This window comes from Populus trichocarpa, chromosome 8 (genome assembly GCF_000002775.5).
Source record: "Populus trichocarpa isolate Nisqually-1 chromosome 8, P.trichocarpa_v4.1, whole genome shotgun sequence".
Taxonomy (NCBI): Eukaryota; Viridiplantae; Streptophyta; class Magnoliopsida; order Malpighiales; family Salicaceae; genus Populus; species Populus trichocarpa.
The window spans coordinates 14,021,597-14,047,191 of NC_037292.2; the positions used below are offsets into that span (position 1 = coordinate 14,021,597).

General features: G+C 33.8%; 3 protein-coding genes across 4 annotated transcripts; 1 reads left to right on the forward strand and 2 right to left on the reverse strand.

Moving 5' to 3' along the window:
* Positions 1–204: 204 nt before the first annotated feature.
* On the reverse strand, positions 205–4,744 carry LOC7469098 (putative E3 ubiquitin-protein ligase RF298). Of its 2 annotated transcripts, none has more exons than XM_024606255.2 (3): positions 4,580–4,743; positions 1,939–4,068; positions 205–899 (listed from the first exon to the last, which is right to left on the reverse strand). In XM_024606255.2, the coding sequence occupies exons 2-3, from the start codon at positions 4,060–4,062 to the stop codon at positions 357–359; spliced, it is 2,667 nt and encodes an 888-aa protein (XP_024462023.2). In that variant the 5' UTR covers positions 4,063–4,068; positions 4,580–4,743; the 3' UTR covers positions 205–356. The 2 variants fall into 2 exon arrangements, with proteins under 2 accessions (XP_024462023.2, XP_052310896.1); XM_052454936.1 differs by lacking the exon at positions 205–899 and adding an exon at positions 1,675–1,832 and having other exon boundaries at positions 4,580–4,744.
* A 3,571-nt stretch (positions 4,745–8,315) lies between these two features.
* Positions 8,316–9,015, forward strand: LOC7469099 (uncharacterized). The gene is made up of 3 exons (XM_002311781.3): positions 8,316–8,489; positions 8,616–8,661; positions 8,752–9,015. Exons 1-3 carry the CDS (start codon positions 8,349–8,351, stop codon positions 8,805–8,807), a joined length of 243 nt encoding a protein of 80 aa, XP_002311817.1. The 5' UTR covers positions 8,316–8,348; the 3' UTR covers positions 8,808–9,015.
* A 627-nt stretch (positions 9,016–9,642) lies between these two features.
* LOC7454233 (peptide methionine sulfoxide reductase B5) lies at positions 9,643–10,711 on the reverse strand. Its single transcript, XM_002312688.4, has 3 exons — positions 10,409–10,711; positions 10,157–10,313; positions 9,643–10,050 (listed from the first exon to the last, which is right to left on the reverse strand). Exons 1-3 carry the CDS (start codon positions 10,501–10,503, stop codon positions 9,901–9,903), a joined length of 402 nt encoding a protein of 133 aa, XP_002312724.1. The 5' UTR covers positions 10,504–10,711; the 3' UTR covers positions 9,643–9,900.
* Positions 10,712–25,595: the final 14,884 nt, after the last annotated feature.

Genomic DNA, 25,595 nt, shown 5'->3' on the forward strand with positions numbered 1-25,595 from the left:
TAACTAACCTTGTGGCATTCACAATCATTCAATACCACTGGTTCTTAATTACAAGTTAACTTCGGGTTAAAGTTCAATCAAACCTAATTATTCAGCTTTTTTGAGAAAGTTATCATATTTATTATGGGTTTTGTTACCATATAATCACGAGTTTCGCTTCATTTTCTTTTATGTTGTAAGAGATTTAAGGGGAAGATCGCAAAATATGGGAAAAGCAATACTGAAGCATAAACATTGCACTGTAAGCCAATTTGAATGTCTTAAACTCTTTCAATAGGTGTGACTCGGACGCATTATTCAACTCAAATGAGTCCCGCAATTGTTGCTCAAAACACTCAGCTCAACTCCATAACAAATTAAGAGCGAGCATATCGTACAGGAATACGCTGCTGTATGGGACCTCTACACGAGGGGCAGTCCTTCATCCCTTGTTTCGCATGGAGCTCATTGCATGTTGTGCAAACCACCTGATGAGCACATGGGAGAAATACTACAGCCATCTCTTCCGAGAGGCACATCACACATTCCCTTTCTCGTTTCACACCTCCTGTCTCAGAGAAGTCATGGAAATCGTTGGCCACTTCTGAGATCCATGGAGTCCTTGACTCCTTTTGAGCAGGACTACTTTTTATATCTGCAAGTCTGTTAGCATAGCTTCCATCAATACCCCTACGAAGTGCTGCAATTTTTGAAGAATCAGTCTTCAGTCTCAATTGGGAGATTTCTTTTTCAAGCTTCTGAATATCATCCTTGTACTTCTGTAAATTGGTTTCTGCTTTCAATTTGATCATGCCCTCCTTGGATTTAGCTGAAGCCTCGATATTTTCTATTTCTTTTCTTAATGAACTGGCCTGCATAAGCAGTTCTTCCTTTGCCTTCTCTTCCTGTCGCCATCTAGCCTGTGATATTTTTCACTTTCAATGAGAAAGGGCCTAGTAATAAAGCATGCACGAATAGAATGTGATGTGTCGAACCAATTTGCCAAGCACACTATATACTTTCCAAAAAATTACATATTAAAACTCCACAATCGAATACAGATGTTTAACATTACACCATCAAGCTTCTGGGAATTATGCTTCAGGGGTAAGATGGTCAGGCAAAGACAAACAAAAATGCTCCCTAAAACACAGACAAACAAAGGATAACGAAATGACAAATAAATAAGACCTCAGTTTAAAGAAAGGGTTTGCAAACCAATTTGAAGGTAAGAACATCTAGATGAGAATCCAGCAGGACAGTGCTGCCAGAAATAGAAGGATGAGAGACAAAGAAATACAGTTGGAAAGAATCTGCAAACAAAATTTTGATCACTATACACAGTAACCCTGACATTTTTTGGTTAACAAAAATCAACAGGAAGTCTACAAAGGATCAATATATGAAGTCCATCTTAACATATATTTACAGCTCTAGTGCCAAAGCATGCAGATGCCAGCAGAGAAGTGTCGTTCATTCTGTTAGCAGCAGTAGCATATATTCTAGCCTAAATCATTACCTCTACATGTGCGCTTACCACATCAACTAGCCTTCTAATAGAAGTAGCCTGATAGTGTATGTCGTACACATGTCAATGAACACAACTGCATGTAACACATCACGCATGCACATGAAAATGCAGCAAAGATTCTCAGACCAGGTATCAACCTAATTGAGCATTGTTCACCATTCCATCCATAATTCTTTTTTCTGAGCAGTGAAACAACCTATATCTCAACCAGCTAAGCTATGAACCACATGGTAAGTTGCAATGTTTTGAAATGGTCAATAAGTTGGCAATGAGAAACCTGTCACTGGCTGCACCACTCAATGATTGATCAAACCCCCCCATGCTACGTAAAATTCAAATGATTAGCGACTGTTACAATATATCCAGCGTGTAGCCTCTGAAAAAAGATGGAGGAAAAGGAAATTGGAGCCAAATTCTCAGAAGCATACCTCATGCTGTTCCTGTATTTGTCTAGCCTGCTCAAGATCTTGTAGCAGCTCTAAAACCTTGTGTCTTTCGGTTGCAAACTCTTCCTGGAGCAGAGCTTTTTGCTTTTCCCATGACTGAAACTTCATTAGTGTTTTCTTCTCCCTCTTTGATACTTCCTGACAGCTTGCAGCTGACTCAACTGCACGTAACTTAGCGGCCTCCATTTCTTGCCTCAAAGCAGCATTCTCCACCTCAAGCCTCTGGACAGCAGAATTGGCTATCTCCACCTGCCCGCTTGCCTTGCACAAAGCATTTTCCATTTCAGTAAGCTTCTTCATGGTGCTTTCCTCCAGAGTTTGCTTCTCTTTCTTAAGCCTTTCAACCTCTTCCTTCTCTTGTCTTAGTGACTTAAGTTCAGCCTTGTCCTTACCCAGCCTTCGAGCAGCCTGCATAACCTTTTGATTTGCCCATTCTGTCCATTCTTGGAGCTGATTTTGTAGTTCCCGTGCCCTTGGAATAAGCTTCATAATCATCTCATCCTTCTTGTCACGGGGGACCCACTGTGTTAGAGACTTGTCATACAATATCCCAGCATAACTAGACATAGGTGCCTCAGCACTGCAGCTAGTAGGCACTAAAGTTGAGTTGCTTTTTGCAGGCAGTGAAAGAGAGAGCTCAGTATCAGCTGCTGATGATGCAGGTGGGGTGGTGACTGTAGGTAGAACTGGAAGTACACTTACTGGGGGTAATGCGGATGAGATATCAGTCTTAGGGATAGAAGAGCTTGTACTAGAAGATACTGAATTAAATGTTACATGGGAAGAGGGATTGCTAGGAAGATTCAGGTTCCTGTTATCTTGAGGCACATCAACTCCCATTGCCTTGCTTAATCTTAATGAAGCATTCTTTATGTTAACAGAAGTAGAGTCTGAAACAGATTTCAATTTTTTATCCAAGATCAAACCACCCAAGCCGCTTAGTTTCCCTGCTCTGGAAGCTTTAGACCCATACGTCCGATAACTCTTCTCCAAATGAACTGACTTCTGTCGAAGTATGTATTCTCTCTTATTAACACCAGAATGGACCTTCCTACTGACGATAAACTTTTCTTCCAGTATAGTAGATTGAGATGATCCTGCAATGTTGGAGGATTTATCATTGACTGTAGAATTCGATCCCTCTTTATCTGATACCGGTCCATTGAGAACAGCAGAGTTCTTAGGTTTTGTATTTTTGGGAACTCCTGTCACATTGGTGCTTGTCTCTGATTGAGAACAAGGATTTGGAAGGTTTAGTTCAGAACATTTAGCTTCTGGTTTCAACTGGGGTTGAGTAGAAACAGATGCGGTCCCATTTGAAGCACCATCAGTAGCAAAGCTGCTCAAGGGATCACCATCCATTGCACAAGCATGAGAAACATTCATGTCACAAATCAACAAGCACCACATTGCATCTCCAGTGCTGAAGAAAGGCCTGACTTCCCGAAGTACACAAACCAATTCTGCCAATACATACCTCCCCAGCTGTTGTAAATCCTCAAAACAGTGCTCTCTTGAAGGTTCAATATCATGACCATTCCTAAGAAGTGCTAAAGTATTATCCACTATATTTGACACGGTGTATTTACACCCATAACAGAGACCAGACCTCAAAATAGCCTTCGTAGCCTCTTCCTCAGTATAACCACAAGCAACAATTTTCTTAATTGCACCCTTAAATATTGCATCCAAATTGCTCAAAACAAGTTCTTCTAGCTGAGATTCTGTAAGATCACTCCAATCAGCATCATGGGATTCCTCTGACTCTACTTCCCCTCTAGGCTGGCTTGGCCCAACCTCAGATGAACCTAAGGCACTAGACAATCCAAGGTCAAGTTTTAACCCATCAGAATGGTATTGGTTTACACCACACAAGTCACAGGCACTGGACTGCCCATGACCTGGGGCGGCTTCAAATTTCTCAGCAGAGAATTCATAACCTGGACACTCATTCTGAGCTGAAGACATAATCTTACTCGGGTCACCCAAAGGTGGATCCGCACGGAACTTCCTCTTATTCCTGCTTCCCTTTTCTTGGATAGACGCCATTGGCAAAACTTGAATGGGACAACTACTACTACTTGCTTTAGCAACCATTGACGCCATTTTAATCTGTAAATAAACAAAACCAATATCTTTATATCACTCAAACCTTACCGATCATCTATCCGTCAACCGGCGATGCACCCCCCCATTTAATGTATCAAAATCAACAGAAAGAACATTCAAATAATCATAAAAAAAAGCAGCTAAATCAAGAATCAATACAAATCAAGCAATCAAAAATCAAAAATCATTTCTTCACCATTTTATCTCACTAACAAACAATAACCCAAATCAAGAATCGCAAAATCAATCAATAAAAAAGAATTCCCAGATACAAAAACGAAGAAGAAGAAGAAGAAATAATCAATAACCAATGAATTAAAAATAATCCCAGTTGACAAAAACATGATATCTCAACACCAACCATATAAATTTGAGCAGGAAATGGAACAAAACAGCTTAAAATAAAGGAGATTTATCGATTGAGGCAAACACAAATGATATAAATAGATAGATAGATAAAACATCTATAAAAGAAATAAAGATTTGAGACAAGAATGGAATGATCGAGGCGTACCAGAACTGTGAGCTAACATAAAAATCAAAAGGGTATTAAAAATTGGAGACCAATCTCAAAACATCACAGAAATGGCAGAAATATATGTAGTTATTTCTCCTCTCTTTTTTTTAGTTTTTCATAATTGTATTTGTTGCAAATTTATGTAGTCCTAGAGTTTTTTTTTTTTCTTTATTCTAATAATTAATTTTAACCATACCAACTACCCATGGTTAGCTGTATATAATTAGAGTGTTTTTATGTAATTTTTAATAAGAATTATTAAACTCGATTTGATATTGCAAATTAAGATTTAACTCAAATTTAATTAAAAAATTAGATGAAAAATAACATTTTTAAATTTAAAAGGAATAATAATTTGATCAAAATCTAATTAGATTTTAAGAAAACTAAAACAATTTTATTTTATTTTTTATTTTTTAAATTAAAATAACATTATCATGATTGATTGAGGTTATTTAATTAGTGTGACTTGAATCATAATTTTTTTTAATAAATTTGATTTTGATATATATGAACTATTACTATAATTTTTTGATAAATAATAAGATAAAAATAATAAAATTACCCTATTTGATTCGAGTTTAAGTTTCATTGTTAAACTTTTAAAAATATAATATAATATATGTTCAATTGATACAATTTTTTTTTATTTAAATGCAACATAAATATGATAAGATTATTCTAAATATGTGTTGGTGAAGACAACATAAATTAAGTAGATATTATAAATACACAATATTTCTTTTAGAGTGTGGTTGGCCTAACTTTAAATCTATTTTTATTAAAAATAATAATTACATGTGGTTAAGTTAAAATTTACTCAATCTCTTAATTTAACAAGGGCACCTACCCATTCTTAAAAAAAAAAAATTCCAAACATGGCACCTACTCACAAATTGTTGTCTTTTTATCTTTTTTATTTTATTTTATTTTATTTATTATCCTTCCAAATATTCATGCAAGGAAAAGAAAACGGAAATGTCCTATCAAAACGAAAATGTATTTTTAACTCTCGAGAAAAATTAAAAAAAACATTAGGAGATTGAATGCATTTCTTTCTTCTTTCTAATTGCTGGTATCAATTCCATCCACGCATCAAGTTTGTTGATAACTTATTGGAGTCACACAAAGAAACACCATCTCCTTTTATTTGATTGTGATGCATGTTAAATCATAGTCATTAAGCACGATTTGGACGATATGGTTAAGAGGATTGATCCCAAAAAAATCAAGGATTTATTATTATTTTTAATTAATATGGGTATTTGGCCAGCTAATTGTATGCACCTCGACTAATTATTCATGTCCTGAAGTTAACGACCATATAAGTTTCTAGTGGCTTTAAGGGACTCGAACTCGTGACCATTAGAGAGCAAATACAAGACATGACTAGTTAAAATACCCTTCAGGATTGAGGATTTGTTATCTTATTTAGACTAAATTTATAGTTGAACCAAATAAAATATTATCTGGGTTGAGTTTTAGGAATTCGATTAATTCGATAAATTTTAACAGGGTCAATATAAAAAATAATAATAGAATAAATAATATAATCAATTTATTTTAAATGATTGTTTTAGTTTATGGATTAACATGGTAATCTAATAATGCAGGATCTTTTTAGGATATATTTTAAATTGGATCAGATAACTACTGCCGAATATTTGGTTGCATCATTTTTTTTTTCATTATGCTTGCTAGGATGTATTTGATAAAATTTTTGGTGTAATTACCTTTTAAGAATGATTTCAATAAAAAAAACATTAAAATAATAATTATTTTTAAAATTAACATATCAAAAACATAAAAAAAAACCTAAAAATACATCAATTTAATATTTTTCAGACAAAAAATAATTTAAAAAGTATTTTAAAAATAGTAAAAGCTACCACAATGTTAAACAAACATTTAATTTGGAATTTAGTTTTCAAACTATGATTTGCATCTAAAATCATGGTTTAAAAAAAAAACATCAAATGATACCCTTTTCAAAATCAAGTTCATAAAACTGTAGTTCTAAATGGATAATGAAATAATCAAAAACTCATTCTTCTTTATTTATTTGGCAAATTTAACCATGACAATCAAAAGGTAAAGAGTGTCTCTAATTCATATAGTTGGAGAAACCAAAAAAAGCACTTATTAATCTTTAATCTTGGTTACTTGGGAATATTTTTTACCTAATGCAAACATGTTTTTAATAAAACTTAATGTAATAATTTAGTAAAAGTAGTGAGATAATCATAATTGTTAAATCTAGTCTGGCCTAGCATGTTGATATAGAAAACAAAGATTCATAATCTGATTTAATTTAAATTTTTAATTAAATTAAATAAGATATTGATTTAACAAAACTCGTTCGATCCGACTAAGTTTTTGATGACCTAGTTAATCTAGATAAACCTAATCTACCTCGCCTATAAAAAATAAAATACAATCATTTAAATAAAAATAATTGATTTAGCTACCCAAGTCTTTTATCTAGTTGGAGTGCATCCAAGAAATTATATTATTTTTAATCTAAAAATTAAAAAACAACATGATACACGTGAAATCTTCCTTCCACTTTTCAGAACAACATGATACACATTTTTCCTTTTCCTTTTAGTTTTTTGCAATCTTTTTAGTTGAATTTGATAGTCGGAAGCACAGGGAAGCAAGTGAAAAATACATGGGAGTGTGAATTGGAAAATGAGACTGACTGATGAGACTTTGACCCCCCGCCCGGCGTAGCCCCTCCTTACTCGATGGGGTTGAGCCCCCACCTATCATATGGTAGTAGGTGGGAGTCTAATTTCAATATTTTTAATGGACTTTTAACCATGTTTTTATAATCTGGCCTGGTTGGCAGATTAATTCAAGATTTGATTGATTTAAGGTTAGAGTCGAGCTGAATTTAAAAAAAATAATAAAAATAAAAAATTTTATTGCAATCCATTAATTATTTATTTTTTTAATCAAAACAATATTATTTTGATTTATAAAAAAATTAGGTTTGACCCGGGTGACCCGGTCCAAACTCATGACCCGAGCCTTGGACCGGGTCGACTACCAGGCCGAGTTTAAAAACTCCGCTTTTAAGCATAGTTGTAAAATTTGAATCTGTCTGGCAGGTAGACTCGAAATTTAGTTAATCTAATATATTAATTAATCAAAGTTAAAAAATAAAAGAAAGAATGTTTTTGATCTAATTAAATTTGACTTGATGATATGGTTAATTCGGGTTAAATGTAGTCAAAACCTGGCTCTTAACTCAATGATATTTTTTTTTAAAAAAAATTGACCATAAAATATCAATTTGGTATTTATTTTTTAAATTTTTGTTCAATCTAAACATATCCTTCTAATCCGTGATCCAACCATTATTCTTGTTACATCTCGGGTTGGATTTTACATCTATGCTTTTAGGCCATGGATTTGTTTTTGTTGGAAAAGAAATTTGTAATGCTATTAGTCAATATAACAATCATTATAGGAATTAAAATGATGTAATTATACTTTGAATTTGATATGGAATTATAAGGGTAACTTATTTAATTGTGTTTGACATAATTTATTTTTGTGCCCTTCTCTTCGATTTGTAAATTTAATATTATTTGTTCTTTTACAATACTTATTTCGGACTACAAGTATAATATTATCTATTTTTTTTTTATAACATTACTTAATTTAAATATTAATTTGATTTATATTAAAATTTAGTCACTTATTATTTTTAAATGGCTCACCCAAACAAATTTAGGCACTGAGGATAACCGACCCCACAATGGCTGAGCTACCAAAACAAGCATCCACATCTCCATTTCCACCACCTCGTCAGCAACCGCTTCACCAGAGCGATGCAGATGAGGATGATGACAACGTTAAGCAACTCAAACAATGCTCCTCTCTCTACCTATCCCTACAGGTATTATGTCCCACTAAATTAAGAAAAAAGGAAAGGCTCTAAAACCCTATACCCAGCAAGGGTATTTCTCAGTCACTGATTTGAATAAACTTTTTATTTTTTTTTCCTTTTGCTTATAATTTTCAGGATTGCCTTGTTAATTCCAATAGAAACTGGAAATCTTGCCAAAAGGGTATATGCTAACTTTATTTGTTGTTCGGGGTGGCATCGTTGCTCATGAACAAGTGCTGACACTCGTCCTGCTTGTTAAAATGTTTCACAGAAATTCAAGCTTTGAAGGCATGCAATGATAGGATGAAGAATGACAAGGGGAAGTGAAGATTCGTCACTCAGAAGCTCCAAAACCGTGACTAACTCTCGGCTCACAATAAACTCTCCCTTGACTTCAGCATTCATAACTCTCTGATTGGCAATTTTTGTAATACAATGGATTGCTTCAAACATTTGAGCTATTCAAGAATTTTGGAATGCTTCTCGTATTGGGATTCAATCCAAAAGAAATATAGCATTTGCTTCTCTTGGTTCACAGTGGTGTCATACAGTACTTTATTGTTTCCAATAAATAGGCAAGTAAGAGATGAGAAAATACTTGTGTTGTACAGCAGAAATAAATGGGCACTGGGAATTACGTGATAATTATTTGGACTCAATACTTTATCAGCTTGTAGGCTTGCAAAAGAAGAGAAGAAATTGATAGAAGAAAAAACAGTTATGCTAATTAGCAAGTGTGTTTCTAGGATTGACTCTCTGCTGTTTCCTTTTTTATGCCACCAGTTAACATCTTAATTGGCTCATAAAGTCCTTGGCAATCAAAGTAATGCCTGCCCTTTCTTCTCTATTGAAGATGGTCATGGTGGACAATCTTCATGTTCATTTCGGTATGGTTGTCCAATCCTAGCCCCACATACGCAATTGAGAATCATTGTTTTTCTTAAAAAATCTCTCTCTCTCTCTCTCTGAGAAATCATCATAATCTGAGGCATTTTGGTGACTGTCAAAAACTGCTCTGAGTCTTTAGAAACCATGATTTCTGAGACGGACATAACCATTTGTAGAATAAAAACCCTTAGCTTGGAAGGGATGCGTAGGCAATTCCATCTCATTGCCCGAATGCCCAGGAAAAAGTAGATTATTTTGATGGAAAAAATGGAGATCCTTTTAAAAAGCCTTGTATCTTGAAATTTATTCACCAAGTTCCTAATAAAATAGGACGCCACATTATGTTCTTTTACACAACAACCCCTCAGAGGAAGGGCCAAACAAGGGTGACAATAGATATAAGAAATGGAGGCTAGGGCTGGGATTTGATTTCACATATTTTTGTGTGCTTAGACTGGTTTTGGTGGCAGGCAAAGGGGCTGGGTTTACACTGGAAAATGAAAGCCTTTATTAATTAACTCCAGAGAGGAGATCACTGAGAAGAAACAAACTTGATAGAGATGCTGTTGACACAATGGCGTTCGTCTGTTGGAGTCTTGTGACCCTCGCCCTTGAATACATGACCCAGATGCCCCCCACAAGCTGCGCATGTGATCTCAGTTCTCCTCCCATCAGGGTCCGGCTGAAACTCAAAAGAAGAAGAAGAAGAAGAAGAAGAAGTTACAGATCGATTTATCGCAGCAGCAAGACCTTCATAGAAAGCAGGCCGAAGAAGAAGAAGAACTTACAGATCGATTTATCGCAGCAGGAAGACCTTCATAGAAAGCAGGCCAGCCACAGCCAGAGTTGAATTTGGTGGTGGATTTGTAAAGAGGTGTCCCACAACCAGCACAATTGAAAACTCCTTGCTCAAAAAACTTATCATATTCTCCACTGAATTTCGGCCTGCATGTTTGTGTTTAGATTTATATGTCATCAGATCAAAATCACTTGAAGGTAATATGATGAGAAGAGAAAGGAGGAGAGGATCCATGACTCACTCTGTTCCCTTGTCACGAAGGATGTGAAACTGCTCGGGGGAGAGAACAGCCCTCCATTCTTCCTCGGTTTTCTGCACCGAACCTCCTCCTGCCATCACTGTTTTTTATTCCTATAATGGAGCTAATGCAGAAAAATATGCGGTTATGACTGTATATATCCTATCCTAGCTTGTATCAAAGTAGTATTTTAAGAAAATAATCAAAAGTAAATATTTTTAATTATTTTTAATAAAACTTAAAAACAAGAATCAAGAGAATATATATATAAATTATCAATAATATTTTCTTCCATTATTTCTGGAGCAGCTAGTGGTGGGTGGGTGGTCCTGGAATGTACAAAGACTGAATATAGAACCAAATTCATTTTTATTGTAAAGCCATTCATTGCATCTTTGTACTCGTCATGGGCTTGGGTTTGGACCCCCGTACAATTTTGCTCTCAGCTACTCTCGTCCTACTGCAACTCCTCCTCACCAATCTGTTGGGAATTGCAGCTGGTAAAATGAAATAGAAGTGCAGGGAAGTTGAACATGTGAAAGGCTTGTTCATTGTCTAATCTGTATATGAGCTTATGCTTAGCAAAGCAAGCCTCACTAACGAATCGAAACACCAGAGATTTCCTCAACTTTCCGAGATCTAATTGTTATTTTGAAAATGATCGAAGAAAAAAACATGCGTATACACTTCAAAACTGCTAACTGAAGTATGTTCTGCAGTCCTGGTTGCATGTTTACCTCATAAGGGATCGATCATCTTCCACCATTTGCTCTACCAGGAGCTTCCAAACTATCATGTGGAATCTTTTTGGAAGGAAAGGCAATCACTAACATTAGCAATGCAATTCATGCAGAAAAGTTGAATAATTGGCAGCACTAATTCACATCTTCAAATGCTTGATGCGTACCAAACACCCCCAGATGATTTCTGCAGGCTGAGTCGTTTCCTTAAAATGTCAGAGATGTTGGGGATTTTGACCGGTGATGTACTGATAACTGCCCATTGAAGGCTAAGCACACTGACACAATATTTAACGTGGTTCGGCAAATCACCTACATCCACGGAAGAAGCCATTTGATTATATAGGGAGAGAACAAGATTTACAACAATAGAGGAGGAGGAATCTTCCACTCTTTAACAACTCTCAACCTCACTCTATTTCTCTATTCTCAGTGCTGTAATGGCAGCTACTGCTGGTCCTATATTTCTCACATCTTTGGCTGCACTCTCTCTCTCATTTTGCTCTCAAATAATGCCTTTATTTATAGGCAATTCATGGCAGACAAGAGGTCATAAATTATGGCACAAATGGTGGCAGCACATGAGTTGCACCATTTTGTCAATGGTTGGTGCAATTACCATTGTAGCCTTTTGACAATGGCAACCCTCTTTCTTAGGGTAGGCTGCAAATGTTCTATGATTGCTGCACATTAATGGCAACAATTCTAACAATCACCCCCTTTGCCATTCATGTGGGCAATTGTCCTCTTGCTTTTTCAGCACATGCTTGCATCCTGCAACTCTTCCAAGCTTACCATTCTGAGAGCGTCTGTGACCAAGTTTACAGGTACTCGCCAAACCTTTCAATCACCAGAGTCACCAAAGCACCCCTTTGCTCACTCCAAAGGATCACTTCAACCAGATGGTCTCCCACATCACATCTGAAGAGTGTTAACGCTTATCTTTGAGACATAACATTCCCCTTCGAGCGTATTAACCATGCTCGGTCTGGAATGATTTTTCAAGCCTCACACCAAGGCTTACAACACCCCCTCAAACGAAAATTTCTATTTCCAAGTGCAATAGTCATTATCTGAGTATTTCAATATGATCATGAGCTCACCACTCTTCCAAGAGTCTACTCATCCCGGAGTTGCGTCTGCCCTCTGTTCCACTCTAGGAAACACGCCTTACTTCTCCGTGAGTCTCCCGCTCTTAGTCCCAAGAGTCTATGTAGCTCTCCACCTTTAACAATGGGGGCAACCAGGGGCGGAGCCTTTTACAAGGCTAAGGAGGGTTGTAGCCCAGGTAAAAAAAACTTAATAACCCATTTTCCCTTTTAATTTTTACACAGCCAACCTATGTCCCACTTTCCCTATCTTTTACACAGCAAACCTAGTGTCCCACTTTTCCTTGCAATACAAATTAATTACCAGCCATTAGCCGCCCACTTTACTTTCCCTAGAAACACTAATTAATTAGCCACCCACCTTCCCTTGCAATACTAATTAATTAGTTATATTTTACAGCAAATCTATCTAAATATAAATAATTAATTGGTTCACATGTCATCCAAATAACTTGGAGTTTTAGCTATTTTTCTTCTCAACAATATATAATTTTAGCTTGGATTTTGAAGAAGAATCTATATAGAGAGCCGCAAGAGTGTAAAATCATCAGGTAAGAATTTACAAGTCATGATTTTTCATTTTGAATTCAATGTTTCACATTCATTACAGTAGATTGTTAGTGGAGTAAACAATAGACTATACCCTAGAAATGGATGCATGCTAACACACTAGTAGTCTAGTACTAATAATTTACTGGTTATTTCAAAGTTAAGTTCTCTAAATCTCCCAGTAGTTTGCATCACTAGTTTATCCTTGTATATTCTGCATTTTATGAATATTCTATTGTGGCATTAATATCTTTTCATCTTGCATCTGACTTCCCTAATTCCTTTTACGTGAATAGGTTATAAATTATAATGGAAAATCAAGGAAACAAGAGAGGAAAAACTATGTTTTCATTCTTTAAACCAAACGAACAAACATCAACCAGTAAAGGACATTCTCCTTCTAATGTTGATGTCTCAAATCGTAGTGAACAACCCCCTTTCAAATCTCAAAGAGTTGAAATTGATGTTAATACTCTTGAACGAGATCCTGGGTTACGAATTCCAGTGTGGAAACATCCTATTAATCAACAAGATGAAATTAGAAGAGCTTATATCAAAATGGGTCTATATCAACCTAAGTTAGCAGAGTATCCATAGACTAAATCAGGGAGACAATATCATCGATTTCAATACACTTGGTTTGATCAATTTTCTTGGCTAGATTACTCTCCATCAAAGGATGTTGTATTTTGTTTTCCATGCTTTATCTTTGAAAACAAAGTGCCTCGTCATCTCACATTCACCATCGAAGACTTTAGAAGTTGGAAGAGGGTTAATGACGGGGTTAGATGTGCACTTTTGATGCATGTGGGAAGTCCCACTACACCACATAATAATGCTGTGAAATCTGCTGAAGATTTAATGAAAGTAAGTAGACATATTGATAAAGTTTTGAATGCACAAACTGCTGAAAAAGTTCAGAAAAATCGGTTGAAACTTATGACAACAATTGAAAGTGTTCAATGGCTTAGCTTACAAGCATGTGCATTTAGAGATCATGATGAATCTTTGGCTTCTAATAATCGAGGTAATTTTTTGGAGATGATAAGACTTATGGGGAGACTGAATGTTGACATTGATGATATTGTCTTAGAAAAAGCTCCGAAAAATGTAAAGTATACCTCGCCGACTATTCAAAAAGAGATTTTGCATATTCTCGCGAACAAAGTGAGGAAAAAGATTTGTGAAGAAGTTAGAGATGCAAAGTTTTGTATTTTGGTTGATGAAGCCAAAGATGCATAAAATAAAGAACAAATGGCTATTGTTTTGAGATTTGTTGACATTCAGGGTTTTGTACAAGAGTGTTTTTTTTGCATCGTGCATGTTTCAGATACTACTTCTTCAATACTTAAAAAAGAAATTTGTGATGTGCTCGCTTGATATAACTTGCATATTTTCAATATGCGAGGTCAAGGGTATGATGGTAATAGCAATATACGTGGCGCATGGAATGGACTACAAGCTCTATTTCTCAGAGATTTTTTTTATGCATATTATGTACATTGCTTTGCTCACCGACTACAACTGGCATTAGTTGCAGTAGCTGGAAATGAGATTTTTATTTGGTTATTTTTCTCAAAATTGACAACCATTATCAACCTTATTTGTGCTTCTTCCAAACGTCATACCGAGTTACATTATGCTCAGGCTATAGAAATTGCACATATGGTAGCTACTGGAGAACGTGAGACTAGTAGAGGGGCTAATCAAATTGGTAATTTACATCAAAGTGGAACTACTCGTTGGAGCTCTCATTTTGATTCTATTTGCAGCTTAATAGATATGTATGGTGCAACTATTACTGTACTTGAAAGTATGGTTCAAGAAGGATCTTTTAATTCTATACGTGGAGAAGCTGGTGGTTGTTTGATTGTGATGAAATCTTTTGAATTTATATTCATCTTATATTTGATGCATAAAATAATGGGGATTACTAATTTACTTCGTCGAGCTTTGCAGCAAAAATCTCTTGACATCTTAAATGCAATGGATCTTGTATCAACTACTAAAACATTGCTTCAAACTTTGAGAGATGCCGGATTTGATCTTCTCCTTGCAAATGTGCAATTTGTTTGCACAAAATATGAGATTGACATACCACATATGAATGCTTCATATAAAAAGGCTACAGGTCGTTCATGTCAACAACAAGGTTCAGTGACAGTTTACCAACATTATCAATATAATATATTTAACTCAACAATAGATTTTCAGTTGGAAGAATTAAATTCTAGATTCAGTGATGGGACAGTGGAACTCCTTGTACTTAGCTCTGCTTTAGAACCTAAAGACAACTTTAAATCATATAAAGTTGATGCTATTTACAAGCTTATTGAGAAATTTATTTATGAAGATTTCAATGAACAAGAGATGAATTATTTGAGATCTTAGCTAGAGCATTATCAGATTGATGTGATTCATCATGAGAGCTTTCAGAATATGTCTATCATTTCTGAATTATGTCGAGAATTAGCTGAAACAAATAAGTCGCAGCACTATCATTTGATTGACAGGTTGATTCGTCTTGTTTTGACTTTGCCTGTTTCCACTTCCATTACAGAGCGAGAATTTCCAGCTATGAAACATGTTAAAACTTTGCTTCGCAATAAAATAAAAGAGGAGTTCTTAACAGATTCTATGATGATTTACATTGAACGAGAGATTGTTGAAGATATTGATTCGGATTCGATCATAGATGAATTCTATTCTACAAAACATCAAAGGGTGCAGATTTGATAGTATAATTTATTTTTATTTTTATTTTGAATTTTATGTACTTTAAATTTTATTTTTTATATATTTTATGTTATGTATTTGAATTAAAACTTTATTGTTAACTTGACAAATTTATATATCCGAGTGAATGATTAATCTTAAAAATAATTTATGTGTATTTATATCATAGCCTAGGATAGGAAAAATTCCTGGCTCCGTCTCTGGGGGCAGCCCATTAAAGATTGATCCATATTTGTCTTCATACTCTAAGTATTACAATGTCATTACCAAGCTCACCACCTTGACAAGAGTTAACTTGTTCCCGGAACCTGCGCATGCCCACTGCTTCTACATAGCAGTTGCGTCTTAATGCTCCGCAAGTCATCCACTTATTATCCAAGACAAATGTCTTCTAGCTTATTGATCTTTAGCATAGGGGCAATATCCATGAAAGTCAATCCTGCATTTGTCTTCATACTCATCATAGCCTCTTTATTGGCTATACACTTGTCCACTTATATCCAGCCATCACATTGGCTCTGGGGCATTTTAAAATTGGGCTCCTATCATGGCCCTCACACCTTCTCCTGAGGTGTCTCCACCTGTCATCATGAGACAGTCTGATCTTGGACTTATATCATGGTCCTCACACCTTCTCCTGAGGTGTCTCCCCCTGTCATCATGAGACGGTCTGATCTTGGACTCATATCATGGTCCTCACACCTTCTCCTGAGCTGTCTTCGCCTGTCGTCATGAGACGGTCTTTAACCTGGGCTTATATCGTGGCCCACATACCTTCCATCTAAGGTGTCTCTGCTCGTCGTTATGCGACGGTTTGAACTTAGGCTTATATCATGGCCCTCACACCTTCTGTCTGAGGTGTCTTCGCTCGTCGTCATACGATGGTCTGAATTTGGGCTCATATTGTGGCCCACACACCTTCTGTCTGAGGTGTCTTTGCTCGTCATCATACGATCTCATCCGCCTTTATTGGGGATGACTCCTGTGGCTCCAAGATTCTCTACCACCATGTAGAATTGGGAGAGATCACTGCCACTGATCTCATAGAAAAAGAGAGTTGCGGTGCACTCTTCGCAATCTTCCATCTCATTTTCTATGTTTGGAGCTTCTATGTCTTTCTGCTTGATAGCTCCACCCACACCAACTCTCTTTTGGTGTCTTCGCCTTTCATCATAGGTGATCGCACCCCTTTAATTTGGTGCTTCTGCAACAGCTCATCTTTCCATCCTTGTATGCATTGGAAAGGTCCTCGCTTGTTGTCTTCATCAAGAGCACAAGAGGCTTCCTGTTGTACACAACTTTTACATAGTCTCTGCTCTGAGCTTCATCTGGGAAAACTTCTTCTCCTTGCACCTGTTGTCTCATTATAGTACCTCGTTGGATCACGGGTACTCCTGCACAATCTCCATGTGCCCTCGTGCAATTTATGTTCTCCAGATTTCTCCTCATTCCTTGCTTATGTTTGACAACAGCTCATCTTGTCACAACACCTATCCAAGTCAAAATAGGGTGTTAATCTTTATCCCCTTGTTGTATTTCTCTTCCATTATTAAGGTCTTCATCAATTCTACTCTAAAAAAATCACAGTCACTAAATCTAACTTCTTTGGAGAAATCACCACTCCATCAGATCCTTAAACATACGGAACCCAACTGTTTCTTTGTGCCGTCATTTTGCTAGTCTTCAACAGTTTCATTTCAAACTGTTACATATACGAAAATAGTACCGTATGGATAATCCTTCAACTAAGCAAGTTCCCAGGAAAGATTGGAGGGTTCACACCGGTCCCGTTTAAAACCCAATCTCCTAGACAGAACTTCTTAGGCCATATATATCCATCGTACTATCTTTCTGTATATACAACCATTTGCTAGCTTTGTTGCGGCTTTCCTTTACAAGTGATCTGGGGTATCCTGTTTTATACCTGATTTTTCAAAATCTAGCGAGACTACCAGTGCTTAGATTCATCTAGATTGGTCTTCATCAATTTTCACTCTCCATCTTAAATCTTCCACATGATTGGGTGTCCAAAGTGTCCCAATTTTGCCTTCCCTCAAGGCAATTAAACATTCCCCACTTAGCGGTTCAACACACGTAATTGGGCAAACGTGTGCGACTTCTTCTTCTTCATCTCCATCGACCACCATGATGACCTTCAGATGCCTCCTAATCAGGCAATCTCTCTTTAATAATTCACCACCACCATTTTCATTCTCAATCTCAATGATCGGACCGTACCATTGCAACCAGAACGATCAAATTAGATGGAAATAAGTCTGAAATCATCAAAATAGCATTTCAGACGGCTAAGATTTGATCAAAACAATTCTGGCATGATTCGCGGCCCAGATCCAGTTGCACATAGGATCAGCTACACTAAATCCTTTTCCTCGGCTCGCGGCTGATGACGTGTCAGTGGGTCCCATTGTGCTGACGTGTCAGCTGACTGGTTGCTGACATGGCATGCCCACTATGCATGCTGACGCAATGCTTATGTCATGATGATATCATCCTCCATCCAGGTTAGCCACGTGGGTCGGGTCATCTAGTATTCGGGTCAGGTCAGCCCATCCGGGCGAAGGAGACGCGTGGCACGCGTCTGTGCGCGTGAGCAGCCACCTCGCCGGCGCGTGACGGCCATGTTCGAAGTCTAATTTTTGCGCTGTTTTCACCAGTGTGCTCGTCTCTTCTTCCTCTAAACAGTGGTATGGTCAAAACATAATTTTGACAACTTTTATTTTTGAGCAAAAATCAAACACCGCTTTAAACTAAATGCTCTGATACCAATTGTTGGGGATTCCGACTAGTGATGTACTGATAATTGCTTATTGGAGGCTAAACATACTAACACAATATTTAACGTGGTTTGGCAAATCGCCTACATCCATGGGAGAAGCCATTTGATTATATAGGGAGAGAACAAGATTTACAACAATAGAGGAGGAGGAATCTTCCACTCTTTAGCAACTCTCAACCTCACTCTATTTCTCTCTTTTCAGTGCTGCAATGGCAGTTACTGCTGGCTGCCCTTGGCAGCCCACTCTCTCCGATATTTCTCACATCTTTGGCTGCACTCTCTCTCTCTCTCTCTCTCATTTTGCTCTCAAATAATGCCTCTATTTATAGGCAATTCATGGCAGACAAGAGGCCATAAATTATGGCACAAATGGTGGCAGCATATGGGTTGCACCATTTTGCCAATGGTTGGTGCAACTACCATTGTAGCCTTTTGACAATAGCAACCTTCTTTCTTAGGGTAGGTTGCAAATGCTCTATGATTGCTGCACATTAATGGCAATAATCCTAACAAGAGAGATGCACAAATTGACGGTTTCTTGATCGATTGCCGCTACTAGTATTTCAAATCAGGAGACGGAAAGCATATAAAAACACTGTTGTTCTGAGAAAAAAACCTACTATGCTTATGGGATTGCATTGCAACATTACAAAGTATCATAACAAGTTTGTGATTATTCATTAAGATTTGACCAAAAAAACATCACAAAACTAATTTGTTTAATTAATATTTAGGGTATGAATTTTACAATGTGATGCATATTCTAGGTATTAAATTAAATGAATTGATAAAAATAAAATGTTAGGAGCTAACGTAGACTTTAATATTAGGAGTTATAAAATTACACTATAAAGTATATTCCCAAGTATTAAAGATACAAAATATAAATAAATACATTTAATACATACAAATGTATGTGGTCCAATGACAATTTATGTTATAAGTGTATGTACTTATTTCATCATATTTATTGATGATCATTTTATATATAGTTATGTGTCATTAATGAAATACAAGTTTAAATCATTTAAAAGATTCAAAGACTTTAGAAATAAAGTTCAAAACAAACTGAAAAAGAGTATCAAAATACTTTGATCAAATTGAGGTGGTGAATACTTGAGTCTAGTATTTTAGGACTATCTAAAAGATAATGAAATTTTCTCACAATGAATACCTCCTGTAACACCACAACTTAATGGAGTTTCTGAAATGAGAAATCGTACCCTATTAGATATGGTACGCTCAATGATAAGCTATGCAAACCTTTCACCTTTTTTCTAAGGCTATGCTTTACAAATTGTTACTTACCTTTTAAATAGGGTTCCATTAAAATTTGTTAATAAAACTCTATATGAAATATGAAATGATAAGAGACCAAACCTATCATAATTAAAGATTTAAGGATGTGATACTTATGTAAAGTGTATTGTATCTGAAAAGTTAAAAGCTAAGTCAAATAAATGTAAGTTTATGAGATATCTAAAAAAATAAATTGGATATTATTTCTACCATCCCGTTGAGCAAAAGGTATTTGTCTTAAAATATGTTACCTTTCTGGAGAAAGAATTTGTTCTTGAAATAACCAATAAGAGGAAAATAAAACTTAAAAAAGTTCAAGAACTATAAGTTGACATTCAAATAGAACCATAAATCAAGACCATAACATTGGATGTTTATTTTAAGACTCAAGAAATACAATAACACAATAAATTTGGGTGGACATGTTAGACACCAATGAGATATCAACTTCTCGTGGAAATTGATGATGACAAGTTGCTTATACTTGATAAGCCTACCAACTATATGGAAGCAATATCTAATATTGATTATAAGAAATGGTTTAGGGCCAATAAATCTGAAATGAATTCCATGTATACCAATTAGATATGGATTTTGGTTGATCTACCTGAAATGATAAAACTCATTGGATGTAAATAGGTCTTTAAAAGAAATACTAATATGAAAGACAATGTACAAACATATAAAGCTAGACTAGTTGCCAAAGTTTACAGACAAAAACAAAGGGTTGAAACTTTTTTACTGGTAGCTATGTTAAAATCCATAAGGATTTTGATTGCTATAGCTACATACCATGATTATAAGATTTGACAAATGAATATCAAAACAACATTCCTAGATGAAAGTTTTCACAAAGATGTGTATATGAAATAAATTGAAGATTTTGAATCTAAAAAATTTACCAACAAAGTATGCAAGCTATACAAATCCATTTATAGGCTTAAACAAGCTTCAAGGAGTTAGAATATCTATTTTAATGAGATAATCAAATAATTTGATTTCATAAAAAATAGAAAAACCTTATGTTTATATATATATATATATATATATATAAAGTTAATGAGAGAGTTGTTTTTCTTAATATATATGTAGATGAGATAGTATTGATAGGAAATAACATTCATTTACTATAGTCAGTAAGGATCTGGTTGTCCAATAATATATCCATGAAGAATATGGAAAAACAACTTATATATTAAGAATAGAAATCTATAAAGATATATCTAGAAGGTTACTTGGATTATCTCAATTCATGTACATAGACAAGATGCTAAAATAATTTATCATGAAAGAATTCAAAAGAGGATACTTACCTATTTCATCAGGTATATCTTATGCTTTGAGTATAATGAGTAGATACCAATCTAATCTAGGTGAGAGTTACTAAAAGATAGTTAACAATATTTTGAAGTACTTAAGAATAAATAATAATATCTTTCTGATCTATGAAGGACATGAACTAGATGCTAGTTTTCAATCAGTTATTGATAATAGAAAATCTTAGTCAATATATATTTTTACTCTAAATGATGATGCTATGAGTTTGAAGAGTTTTAAATAAGAGACCAAAACAGATTCTACAACTGAATCTACATATATCTATGTGTTTAAGGCAACAAAAAAAGTTGTTGGATCAAAAAGCTCATAATTGAACTATGTATGATTCCTAGCATTGTTGATCTAGTAGCTTTATATTGTGAGAACAATAAAGCCATTACATAAGCAAAGAAATCAAGGTCTCATCAAAGATTCAAACATGTATTTAGACGATTCTATTTGATTAGATAAATCATAGAAATAAAATATGTAAAGATAAAATGAGCACACACTGAAGAGAATCATGCAATTCCTCTCACTAAGGCACTGTCCAACTAGAAGCATGATCATCATATGAAGATATATGATATTAAATACATGAGCGATTGACTTTAGTATAGGTGGAAGATTGTTAGTGAATATGTCTTGTAACCAATCAGCTAGTTACATGTAATACTAATTTTATTTATGTAAAATATATTTATTATTAATAAAGGTTTTTTTTTATCTTTAATATTTATTTATATTTGATTAATGAATCTAATGTTTGATTAATGAATCTAATAGAGTTTATGAGACAAAAATATTTTGCAAAGAAAATTATAAAGTTGTTAAAATTATAAGATTCATATTATATCAAAGTATTGTTTTTAAATATTCATAGTCAATATTTTATAAAGACTGAATATTAATTAAAGTTGTTAAAACTGATACATATTATATTTCTTCTTTTATGAAAGGAAGCAATTGCTCTCATAAGTTGAGGTATGAGAGATACCTGAAATTAATATACAAGTGTTTGTTAGATTACATGTACACTAAATTGACTCATATGAGAATTTTGTATGGAGAGATCACTTCTATTTATAGAAAGCCTCACATGATAATTATGTAAATGATCTTTAGACTTAAGATCACTAAGTTATCTTATATAAAGAATATTATGCTTTGATCATGACTCCATGTTGTCCTAATCAAAGGTAATAAATAAACAAATATTGAGTATAATATAAAGTATATTAAGGTATTTGAGTAATCAATAGAGAATTCATCACCCTAGTGAATTAGGGAAAATATTTCATATGTTCTCAAAATATTATTGATTGTGAAATCCTTGAATACGATGAAATGATATTTGAAAAGAGTTTCAAATATTATTTAAATAATCAATGATTATAGTATTGAGAACAAAAATGATTTAACAAAGAAAATATATTTTATGCTTTAATGCCTAAATCAGAACATTCTTAATGAAGAAATAATAATTACACTGAAAACCCAGTCACTGAAATTTTAGAGAATCATAACAAGTTATGATCAATAGAGGTATTTGAATAATCAATAGAGTACTCGTCACCTTGGTGAATTAGGGAAAATATTCTATATGTTGTCAAATAGTATTAATTGTGAAATCCTTGATAAAAGTGAATAAGATTTGAAAAAAATTTCAAATCTAATTTAAATAATCAATGACTATGATGTTGAAAAAAAATGATTTAACAAAGAAGACATACTCTATGCTATAATGTCTAACTAGAAACATTCTTGATGAAGGGATACTAATTACACTAGAAACTGGTAACTGAAATGTTAAGTCAAACCATTTATGACTTTTCTAATATTTAGAGGATCATAACAAGTTGTTAGATATTGTATTTGATCTTCAAATATAAATCAATCAATTATTGAATTGATAATAAATTAATTTATTTAATCATATTTTATTTAGGATTGTGATTTATATTTGGATGAATTTATTAGGGAACCTAATGGGCCACATACATAAGAACCATTAGTCAGAAATTAAAATAGGATGATTAATCAAGTGTAACTTAATTGTAAATAAGTTTTAGAAATTGAAGACTATAATGTAATTTGTACATGGAATTACAATTCTAGGCTTAGAAAAATCAAATAAGGACTTGATTGAATAAATTTATAAAATTATCATGAAATAGTATATGTCATATTATTTAAGGGGAAAATGATTTTTTTTTAATCATTTATAAGGCTTTCAAGTTTTTCTATAAATAGAATATTATGTCTCTTATTTTATATACAGAAAAAACTATTTTAGTTACAAAAACACCTACAACACAAAAAAGGTTAGCACTCACATGATTCTTTGGATTTTTAAACCCTAAATGAGTTAAGAGATTTCTCATTGGTGGTTTGTGTGGATAACCATTAGAGGCCAGACACTTGAAAAATTTATAGTTTGTGATAACCCAACCTTGAAATAATTATTCAAAGCCAAAAAGAATATGTAATCTTTAAGTAATCTTTGTTTAAACTCTAAATGATTTTAGATTTGTCTAACATGATTCTTGGAATTTTAAAAACTTTTAAATTTACTGTTTCCGTTGTATATATGTCTTTCAGGAAACCTAACATTAATGATGATTCAATGGCTTCTTTTGCAACTCACATCATTTGTTGTTGCTTCTAGAACTAGTTTAACTGCTTCATTTCATGACCTAAAAAGGCCTTTATCACCTCATTCACATTCTATACATAAAGGTCTTTTCATAAATTCCATTCAACTTTCTTTTTTTCTTTTTATAAATAAGCATTTTATGAAAAAAAATGCAATAATTATTTATTGAAATTACTACTTTTAAGTCATGGAATTTGGACCAGATAATTTCCCATTGTAGTTATTCTAATTTTCCATTGTAGTTATTCTTACAACTGGTATTGATTTATTGTCATCATGCTTTGCTCAAGTTTACTACACTATACCCATTATATGTTCAACATTTAGAATTGTCTCTTAGAAGGAGCTAGCTTGAAGGCATCTTTCTTGATTCTTTGAATTCTCACTCTTTGTTACCTTTTGCATTGGCCAAATGGAAAGTTATTAATATTTATAAATTATGTGATATTCAGGTTATTAAAAGAACTAATTGAGTAATGAATTCACTATGCTCTTAAATATGATGCACCACGGATAAGAATAATATAATTATTATTTTTGCTCTTCCATCAAAATAACAATAAGCTTAGTATTTGGTTTTTTTCACTGGAGTCATTAGTCGTCATTATAGGATTTAAAGGATAATTGGATTGTTTTATTTTTTAAATGCATAGTGTAAAAACTATATTACCCTTAAAAGCAATATATTTTAAAAGATTAATCAAGGTAATTAGGTATTTTTACTCTTTTATATGCATAATGTAAATACTATATTACCTTTACAAGCAAAATTATTAAAAGGTTGATAGGGTGCTTCTATTCTTTTAGAAGTATAGTGTAATAATTATATTATCTTTAAAAACAAAATTTATAAAGCTTGCATCTAGTGGCTTTTTGTATTTTTAAATTGGTTTTTTAGTGATTAATAAGTGGATTTGAGGGCAATTTGATTTTTTAACAATCATGAATATTATTTTAAAATATTATTGGCATTTGAAGTGTCTCACAGTACTCTAATGAATTTTTTTTTCCTTTTTTTTATTTTCTTGTGAAAAAATAAAAGGTGATGTTCTTAACTACACTAACACGATTGCCTTGGTGGATAATCAAAGAGATAGTGTTCGCTGGCAAAGTGACCAAAGAAGCTGACGAATTAAAGAGAGTGCAAAACTCGAGAAGTGAGAAGCTTTCCATTTAGTTCTGATATTAAGCAACAAATTGTTTTTTAATCTCTGCTCATAACCTTGATGTTAAAGGGAGGGTCGGTCTTGAATCTCTAGTTCTGTACTATAGCTGCGATTCATTTGTGAAAGGTAAAGAATATTTAGCAAAGAGTTTCCTGTTTAATTGCCCAATAGCATGTGTGACAAGAAATACTACAGCATTGGCCCGGCACTGCCTCACAAGTGAAGTCATTTTTTTTTTAACACTGAAAAAAAAAGGTTTAGGTACTGCTAAAATATTAAAAAAAAAAAACAAAAGATTTAAACCATGAATTTAAAATCTGTTGTATATTTAACAATATTTTTTTAAATATCAAGATGGTGATACACTAAATGATTTTTTTAGTTAATATTAAGACAATAATATATTAGATTTATCTAAATCAATTCGGGTTGATTTGCGAAACTCAAATGAATAAACTTTCAAAAATAAATAAATTGAAAAGCTCAATCCCCAATTAATTTAATATCAAAGAGTGAAATTAATAAAAAAAACATAAGTAAACTCGAGTTAACAATCCAAACTCGCAACCCAAGTCATGAACATCATTGAATTCAATAATTTTTTTTGATCTTAAAGATTATTTTTCATTTAATTGTATGATAATAAAGTACATGCTAATTTTTTATTTTAGAAATATTTTAAACAAAAAATAATCAAAACAAGTGTGGGGGCCTAAGATAGCAAAAATAAGCATAATTATTTATGCTAAATAACAAAAAGAGGTCCTTTTTATTTGAAGTAAAAAAAAATAGATTATTGATAACAAATGCTAAAATTATAA